This window comes from Oreochromis niloticus, unplaced genomic scaffold (assembly GCF_001858045.2).
Source record: "Oreochromis niloticus isolate F11D_XX unplaced genomic scaffold, O_niloticus_UMD_NMBU tig00007510_pilon, whole genome shotgun sequence".
Taxonomy (NCBI): domain Eukaryota; kingdom Metazoa; phylum Chordata; class Actinopteri; order Cichliformes; family Cichlidae; genus Oreochromis; species Oreochromis niloticus.
Window position 1 is genome coordinate 173,960 of NW_020328614.1, and position 9,154 is coordinate 183,113.

Consider the following 9,154-nt stretch of genomic DNA (forward strand, 5'->3'; position numbering starts at 1 on the left):
GTTAATCAATTTATCTGTTTGCAACCAGGTTTAAACTGTCTTTTATTAAAAGGTGGTAAAATATCAAAGTTGAAATCCATGTAAAAATGTAAAATTCTAATGGTTAAAATATTTTGAAATTCTTTTTGCTGTTTTAAACTTATGAAACAATTTGTTTCATAAGTTTAAAAGACCATCTATTGATCATTTTTACAAATATGCTGTTTTATTGTTTAAAGACTTAAAGTCTTTAAACAATAACGACTTAAAGTCTTCAAACAATAAAACAATACCTTTGTGTGCACCTTTCAGCAGCACATTTTAGCAGCATGGTGGTGCTGTGATTAAGACTGTTGCTTCACAACAACAAAGTCCTTAGTTCATTTCCACCACCATCTGACAAATGGTGGAATCCCTGGGGGCAAAGACCCTGGTTGGTTTCCATGTTCTCCCCGTGTTTGCATGGGTTCTCTCCCGGTACTTCAGCTTCCTCCCAGAGTCCAAAGATATGCAGTTAGTGGGAATAGGTTCATTAATATTTCTAAATTGCCCATAGGTGAGAATGTAAGTGTGAGTGTAACAGACTGTCGACTTGTCCAGAGTGTACCTTTTTTCTTCTGCCTTTTGGTAGCTGCGATAGGCTCCAGCTAGGAATTTAAGAACCAAGCACAATAACCTCTATCTACATTTAGAAGCAACGAGTTAAAGGTCAGAATAAAAATTTTAAATGTGCAGATATACTTACAGAGCTTTGTTGGAGGCTTTGACCACTGGCAGCAGCCTCAGAAGAGCCTCTTCTGAAGCAGAGTATTTCTTCAGGTCAAACACATCCAGATCTTTTTCTGATGACAGTAAGATGAAGACCAGAGCTGACCACTGAGCAGGAGACAGTTTATATCTAGAGAGACGTCCTGATCTCAGGTACTCTTGGATCTCCTCCACTAGAGAACGATCATTCAGTTCATTCAGACAGTGGAACAGGTTGATGGTTTTCTCTGAAGACAGAGTCTCATTGAGCTTCTCCTTGATGAACTGAACTGTTTCCTGATTGGTCTGTGAGCTACTTCCTGTCTGTGTCAGCAGGCCTCGTAGGAGAATCTGATTGGTCTGCAGTGAAAGACCCAGGAGGAAGCGGAGGAACAAGTCCAGGTGTCCATTTGGACTCTGTAAGGCCTTGTTCACAGCACTCTGGTAGAAGAGTTTCTCTGCAGATTCTCTTGTGTCAGAGTTCTTGGAGGTTGTTTGTTGTTCTTCCAGCAGATTGAGTCCAGAGTTGATGAAGGTCAGATGGACATGAAGAGCAGCCAGAAACTCCTGAACACTCAGATGGATGAAGCAGAACACCTTGTCCTGGTACAGTCCTCTCTCCTCTTTAAAGATCTGTGTGAACACTCCTGAGTACACTGAGGCTGCTCTGATACCGATGCCACACTCTGTCAGGTCTGATTCATAGAAGATCAGGTTTCCTTTCTGCAGCTGAACAAAAGCCAGTTTTCCCAGAGACTCAATCATCTTCCTGCTCTCTGGACTCCAGTGTGGATCTGTCTCAGCTCCTCCATCATACTTGACCTTCTTCACTTTGGCCTGAACCACCAGGAAGTGGATGTACATCTCAGTCAGGGTCTTGGGCAGCTGTCCTCCCTCTCTGGTTTTCAGCTCATCCTCCAGAACCGTAGCAGTGATCCAGCAGAAGACTGGGATGTGGCACATGATGTGGAGGCTTCGTGAGGTCTTGATGTGGGAGATGATCCTGCTGGCCTGCTCCTCATCTCTGAATTTTTTCTTGATGTACTCCTCCTTCTGTGGGTCAGTGAACCCTCTGATCTCTGTCACCATGTCAACACATTTAGGGGGGATTTGATTGGCTGCTGCAGGTCGTGTGGTTATCCAGAAGCGAGCAGAGGGAAGCAGTTTCCCTCTGATGAGGTTTATCAGCAGCACATCCACTGAGGTGGACTTTCTAGGGTCAGTTAGGATTGTAGTTTTGTGGAAGTCCAGAGGAAGTCGACACTCATCCAGACCATCAAAGATGAACACAACCTGGAAGTCTTCAAAGCTGCAGATTCCTGCTTCTTTGGTTTCAGTAAAGAAGTGATGAACAAGTCCCACCAAGCTGAACTTTTCCTCTTTCAGCACATTCAGCTCTCTGAAAGTGAATGGAAATATGAACTGGATAACCTGGTTGGCTTTGTCTTCAGCCCAGTCCAGGGTGTATTTCTGTGTTAAGACTGTTTTCCCAATGCCAGCCACTCCCTTTGTCAGCACTGTTCTGATTGGTTCATCCCTTCCAGGTAAGTCTTTAAAGATGTCTCCTTGTCGGATTTTTGTTTCTGGTCTGTCTGGTTTCCTGGATGCTGTTTCAATCTGTCTGACCTCATGTTCATCATTGACCTCTGCAGTCCCTCCCTCTGTGATGTAGAGCTCTGTGTAGATCTGATTGAGAAGGGTTGGGTTTCCTGCTTTAGCGATCCCCTCAAACACACACTGGAACTTCTTCCTTAGAGCAGATTTCAGTCTAGGCTGACAATTTTGAAGAGCCTCTGAATAAATAAAAATATATACAATAATAGTAAACACACTTATTTCTTCTCGCTTTTTTCTCTGAGTTTTCCTCAGACTGATGTAGATCTAAAATCATTACAACAAAGACAAAATGTCATGGATTATAACAGCACCATCCTGCTATTAAGGTAAAGAGAAAATGCTTTCAGTCACATTATGACTAAACTGAAAAGCTTCAATTTTAGGGTATCTGCCCGGAGGAAAAGGACAAAAGGTACTTTTGTTATCATTCACTGTGAACTCTTGGTTTCTTACTCTTTACATTTTGGTCGGTGGTTCTTTGCACATTTTCTATCTTGGATTTGATTTTTTTTTTTCATTCTGACTCTACTACTTTAATCTCTGCCAAGATATGCTATGAGATTAGCTGGTTATGGTACCAGATTAATGTATTTTAAATATTCTTTTATATTTTCATGTTATCATCTCTGTGTGTTTTAGTGATTGTACACAGGGCAGGAGGCATGATGATGACTGATATCTAGTAACATCATCTCCCTCACAATGTTTGTGTTTGGTTTCAAATAGGCTTCTGACATTGATGAAAGATGGGCACAAATATCACTATGTGTGCTAAAGATCACTAATGAGGTTCCTGTTTTTCAAATCCTTTGGAATTGGAACAAAAAACTGGGCTGCAGGGCAGGAGAACACCCAACCCCACTGCAGAGGCCAGGACAGGAAGCCACAGGTACAAGCCTGAGGGAGGGCAACCCCAAGGTAAGCAATAGAGAGAGTAGTGGAAGACTACTTAGGGGGGTGCCAAAGGGCAGCCTCCCTTACTCTATAAACGTGTGTGTGAGGTATGCTCCTCAGATCAGCCTTTAGCATAGGAATGCATAGGATGCAGGGTACTGATCTCCAGATGCATCTGTAAGGAAAATGGGTAATAAAACGATTGTGTAAAACTTGGAAACATCTTTGCATGATCTCTACCAAGACAAAAGAATCGGAGAGACCGGCGTTGTCTCTCAACAGCCTCTTCTCCAAATTTTGGCACTAACTATTATTAAATTGAATTGTCAAGATGTCCCTACTGCTACAACCACGTTTTCAAAAGAGCATGTGAGGAGAATTCAATAATTCACATTAAATTCCAACTCTAAATTAGAAAAGGGGAATATACACCTTGTGACTCTCAGAAGAATGGAACAATTTTTCTTCGAGGGATTCTAAAGCACTCAAGAAGTCACACAAATGATGCTTACATTTTTAAGGCAATCAATTTTAACAACTAAATAAGACTTCTCAAGTCAATACAGCTAAGAAGTTCCAGTTTGATGAACAGCTGTTTAAAACTAATCTGTGTAGTCTGTTTTAAGTCAAACACATATGTGAAATAATTTCTTCATAGTCCTGCATGACTTTTGGATTTTTTTTTATTTGTGAGCAGCACTGTATAACAAATCCAAATGCATGTTGTAGAATGAAGTTCTTGCCTTCTGTTTTTTGTTATATTGATCTCTGAGGTTTTACACTGTCACATCTCAACAAGCCCTGAAAAGAGACCATTCTTACAGAAAAAAGTGACCTTACCTTGCTGAGCAGATGGATCAGAGTATAAATGCAGTTGAGAGAAAAGAGATTGATCTTTGATCTGAAGATGTCGGATCATTATCCTGGAGGCTTTGTCCCCTTTCTTCCTTACTGTATCGATGAAGCAGCGGGCCTTATCTGCTCTGACAGGGTTCCCTTCCAGTATTGAATCTTTCTCTAATTCATTTAAGACACCATCAGTTACCAGGGCCTCAAGGAGCTGTTTAAGGATTTCTGTTGACACCCTCCAAACAAAGGCTGTTCGCACCCTGACAAGCTCCTCCTCTATAAGAAGAAGAAAGAGACATGAACATGTATCCCACTCAAACTTTGCTGTTTTAAAAGTAGAAACTCTGAATCTTAAAAATCTTCCATCATCTCATATTTAAATACTGAATTTTGAGGTCTGTTGGTTCAAAATTTTTAAAAATGCCAGTTGCTTTCTTTTCCAGGTTTCTTAGACTGGCAGTTCTCATGCAATGGAAATGTGCCAAAGAAGGATTAAGACATTTTGCAACACATTTCAACATGACCATAAAAACTGTTTGCTTTTGTTTGTTTTTTAAAGACAAGTACAGTGGTCCCTCGCTTATCACGGAAGTTGCGTTCTAAAAAATAACCTGCCATAGGTGAAATCCATGAAGTAGCCAGCTTTATTTTTTACAATTATTATAGATGCTTTAAGGCTGTAAAACCCCTCACTACACATTTTATCCACTTTTCTCAGACAGGCATGAACATTTTCACACTTTCCTCTCTTGTTTAAACATAAAGTTCAAACCTTGGTAGAAAAACAAGTCCAGTATTATAGAATTTTCAGGTCCAGAACATGAGAATAGAGCAGCCAGAGAATTCAACATTAATGAATCAGTGGTACAGAAGTGGAGGAAGCAAGAAGAATGAGTTGAGTAAAGTTTGACTGTTTTGTTTCGCTTATGGTTAGCATCTTTCTCTGCCTTTTTGGTGCTACCGCAAGTGCCTTTAACGGTGCAAAACATTTTATTGACATTGTTGTGTTTGTTAGGGAGAAAACTTACAAACAAAGATACAGAACAGTACTTCACAGTCACGCTGCTAGGGATCAAAGATTTATGTAAATTTGACAAGCTGAACGCATTCTGTACTGTACAGGAGACACGGCACCAGATTGATTGACAATGGTCTACAGCGAATCAGGACGCAGAACACAATGCACTGTAAACAAAACAAAACAAAACAAAGCATGCAAAATTGCACAAAGAAAAATATCTGCAAAACAGTGAGGCCGTGAAAGGTATTTATTATTGTGCAATCTACTGTACAATACAGGGAGTGCAGAATTATTAGGCAAATGAGTATTTTGTCCACATCATCCTCTTCATGCATGTTGTCTTACTCCAAGCTGTATAGGCTCGAAAGCCTACTACCAATTAAGCATATTAGGTGATGTGCTTCTCTGTAATGAGAAGGGGTGTGGTCTAATGACATCAACACCCTATATCAGGTGTGCATAATTATTAGGCAACTTCCTTTCCTTTGGCAAAATGGGTCAAAAGAAGGACTTGACAGGCTAAGAAAAGTCAAAAATAGTGAGATATCTTGCAGAGGGATGCAGCAGTCTTAAAATTGCAAAGCTTCTGAAGCGTGATCATCGAACAATCAAGCGTTTCATTCAAAATAGTCAACAGGGTCGCAAGAAGCGTGTGGAAAAACCAAGGCGCAAAATAACTGCCCATGAACTGAGAAAAGTCAAGCGTGCAGCTGCCAAGATGCCACTTGCCACCAGTTTGGCCATATTTCAGAGCTGCAACATCACTGGAGTGCCCAAAAGCACAAGGTGTGCAATACTCAGAGACATGGCCAAGGTAAGAAAGGCTGAAAGACGACCACCACTGAACAAGACACACAAGCTGAAACGTCAAGACTGGGCCAAGAAATATCTCAAGACTGATTTTTCTAAGGTTTTATGGACTGATGAAATGAGAGTGAGTCTTGATGGGCCAGATGGATGGGCCCGTGGCTGGATTGGTAAAGGGCAGAGAGCTCCAGTCCAACTCAGACGCCAGCAAGGTGGAGGTGGAGTACTGGTTTGGGCTGGTATCATCAAAGATGAGCTTGTGGGGCATTTTCGGGTTGAGGATGGAGTCAAGCTCAACTCCCAGTCCTACTGCCAGTTTCTGGAAGACACCTTCTTCAAGCAGTGGTACAGGAAGAAGTCTGCATCCTTCAAGAAAAACATGATTTTCATGCAGGACAATGCTCCATCACACGCGTCCAAGTACTCCACAGCGTGGCTGGCAAGAAAGGGTATAAAAGAAGAAAAACTAATGACATGGCCTCCTTGTTCACCTGATCTGAACCCCATTGAGAACCTGTGGTCCATCATCAAATGTGAGATTTACAAGGAGGGAAAACAGTACACCTCTCTGAACAGTGTCTGGGAGGCTGTGGTTGCTGCTGCATGTAATGTTGATGGTGAACAGATGAAAACACTGACAGAATCCATGGATGGCAGGCTTTTGAGTGTCCTTGCAAAGAAAGGTGGCTATATTGGTCGCTGATTTGTTTTTGTTTGTTTTTGAATGTCAGAAATGTATATTTGTGAATGTGGAGATGTTATATTGGTTTCACTGGTAAAAATAAATAATTGAAATGGGTATATATTTGTTCTTTTGTTAAGTTGCCTAATAATTATGCACAGTAATAGTCACCTGCACACACAGATATCCCCCTAAAATAGCTAAAACTAAAAACAAACTAAAAACTACTTCCAAAAACATTCAGCTTTGATATTAATGAGTTTTTTGGGTTCATTGAGAACATGGTTGTTGTTCAATAATAAAATTATTCCTCAAAAATACAACTTGCCTAATAATTCTGCACTCCCTGTATAAAGTGCTTTGAGGCAACGTTTGTTGTGATTTGGCGCTATATAAATAAAATTGAATTGAAATTGAATTGAATTTAGCAAAGGACCACTATATATACATAACGATGTGTAAATGCTTTGGCAATTTTTTCAAAAAACATTACAAAAAGGGAAAGGAATCTACCTAATATCTAGAGATCTCATCGCACAAACCACTGGTCTCCTACCTGCTGATGAAGCTGCTTTGATTAGTGGTTCTTCTACAGGTTCTTTCATCATCTTTCTATAAAAACATGAGAAGATGATTTCACCAGAAGAAACAGTGAACACAGCCTATGTGACACCGTGACACATTGCCGTGAAAAAAGTTTGAAAGACTAGTCTAAAGATAGTTAAAAGTTAAGAAACAAGGATGGTGTTTTAGAGCTACTTGGAAAGGCTGCCGTCACTCCAGTGCCATCTTGCATCTTTTAGACAGTTGTGTGGATAAACTTTATGAATATACCTGCACTCACACACACAGGCGTATAAACAGGTACTGACAGACGCACACTATCTTGGTCAGCTGCTACCTCTAAAAATGTCAAGTATCATTAATACTGTGTGTGGCTCAGTAACATTTAATAATTATTATTTAATGTCACTCATGCTTATTCTGGTTGTTGCTGTGGTTTCCCTGTTTTGATGTTATTGGGGGGGGGGGGGGGTTCTGTTGTTTGTTTTTTTCAGCGAGTGATGAAGAACATTTTCTTTTCTTCCTCTAGCCCGCTTCTTTGATATTTTTCTGTGCTCTTCTGTTAAATATCTCCCCAACTTGTCTCTCTTTTTTTTCTTTTCCGTCCCACTTTGTTGTCCATTGTGACTTTAATAACTCAAAATAAAACAATCCAAGCAAAAGCCATAATGGTTTTGGGAAAATAAATCACACTTATTTTTTTTAACCTTCAGACAAGATTTCTGATTACTACACTGCCAGACAGTAAAGGAAAAAAAAATAAAACAATAAGCATCTGAAGAATTACATGCTTTAACCAAACACATCAACAAACTGGATCGAACCATCAAGCTCACCAGATGGACATAAAAGAAAATAAGTTATTATTCCTGGACTGCACTATGCTCATTAAAGCCTGAATGCCAAAGAAAACAACACACACAGACTAGTAACTACTCTTACTAATATGTACTTATATAAACTGCACCTTCATTAAGTCAATACAGACACGGAAAAGAGACATCCCTTGTATTAGTTAGGTGATGTTAATGCTAGTTTATCCAGGGACATTTAGTTAAAACTGATTTTCTAAACCCTCTTATGATAACGATGAAAATCTGCACTTGAATCATATATTGATTATTTGATTTTAATCTACAGTGGTGATGTACAGATGCAAAACTACAAAAACTGTTTATTTGTCCAGCAAATACATGTTACCACAGACACCTGTAACAGAGTCCACAGACCCATGGCCACACATTTCAACCCCCACCCATGCCTTCACTCATGTGACCCTAATAATAAGGTCATGGGACTCAAGGTCAACGACTCTAAGTACCACCTCAAAACCAACAACCCCACTGCAGGTTAAACACCAGGGTTTTCTCGTCAGTTAGCTTTACAGATTGCTCTTTAAAAATGTAATTTAATTTCATGTTTCTAAACAACAAAGTGTATTTTAAGTTCTTTAAACAGACAGTTTAGATAGGATCAAGGGAATGACGTGTCTGCAGCTTATATAGAACAACAAATAGTTAAAACAGTCATCAAGAATTCATGTTACTAACAGCTCACCTTTCTGAAGCAGAAAACTGTTTTCCTTTAAAATTATTTAAACATTCTTCTGACCAGTCACTCTTTAAGGACACAGTCCTGGGTTCAGGTCCAGGTCTCTGATGGATCCTAAAAAAGTTCAGCTCTTCAGTAAAAACCACATCACACATAAAGTGAAAATTTTAGATACTTTAACAATGACATGAACTTACTTTTTATCCAATGTATTTTTTCGTCCTAAATCACGAAAGAAATTCTTCATCCGTTTGCTCTTAGATGAAACAGTGGGTGGAGGTCCAGGCTGGTTCCTGTGAATAATGATGGAGCAGTGATGTGAGTGCTGAGCTGTGACATGGAGAAGAGTCATGGACAGTTAGAGATGGTCATCTCACCTCTGAGCTTTGGTCTGGCTCTCATGCTCCCCACACAGAGTGCTTTTAGAGGGAGGGACTTCCTCC

General features: G+C 40.0%; 1 protein-coding gene across 1 annotated transcript; it reads right to left on the bottom strand.

Annotated features, from left to right (window-relative positions):
• Positions 1-354: 354 nt before the first annotated feature.
• On the bottom strand, positions 355-9,145 carry LOC109196975 (uncharacterized). Its single transcript, XM_025904909.1, has 7 exons — positions 9,089-9,145; positions 8,909-9,004; positions 8,718-8,825; positions 7,153-7,208; positions 4,078-4,362; positions 2,141-2,519; positions 355-520 (listed from the first exon to the last, which is right to left on the bottom strand). The coding sequence occupies exons 2-7, from the start codon at positions 8,956-8,958 to the stop codon at positions 355-357; spliced, it is 1,044 nt and encodes a 347-aa protein (XP_025760694.1). The 5' UTR covers positions 8,959-9,004; positions 9,089-9,145.
• Positions 9,146-9,154: the final 9 nt, after the last annotated feature.

What these genes read in the sequence shown, in the direction of transcription:
- LOC109196975 (XM_025904909.1), bottom strand. Translation starts at nt 8,958, where the DNA reads ATGAAGAATTTCTTTCGTGATTTAGGACGAAAAAATACATTGGATAAA. An exon ending in CAGTTTTCTGCTTCAGAAAG is followed by an intron (nt 7,209 to 8,717) that starts GTGAGCTGTTAG and finishes ATGTTTTTATAG; the next exon opens with AAAGATGATGAAAGAACCTG. An exon ending in CAAAGCAGCTTCATCAGCAG is followed by an intron (nt 4,363 to 7,152) that starts GTAGGAGACCAG and finishes TTCTTCTTATAG; the next exon opens with AGGAGGAGCTTGTCAGGGTG.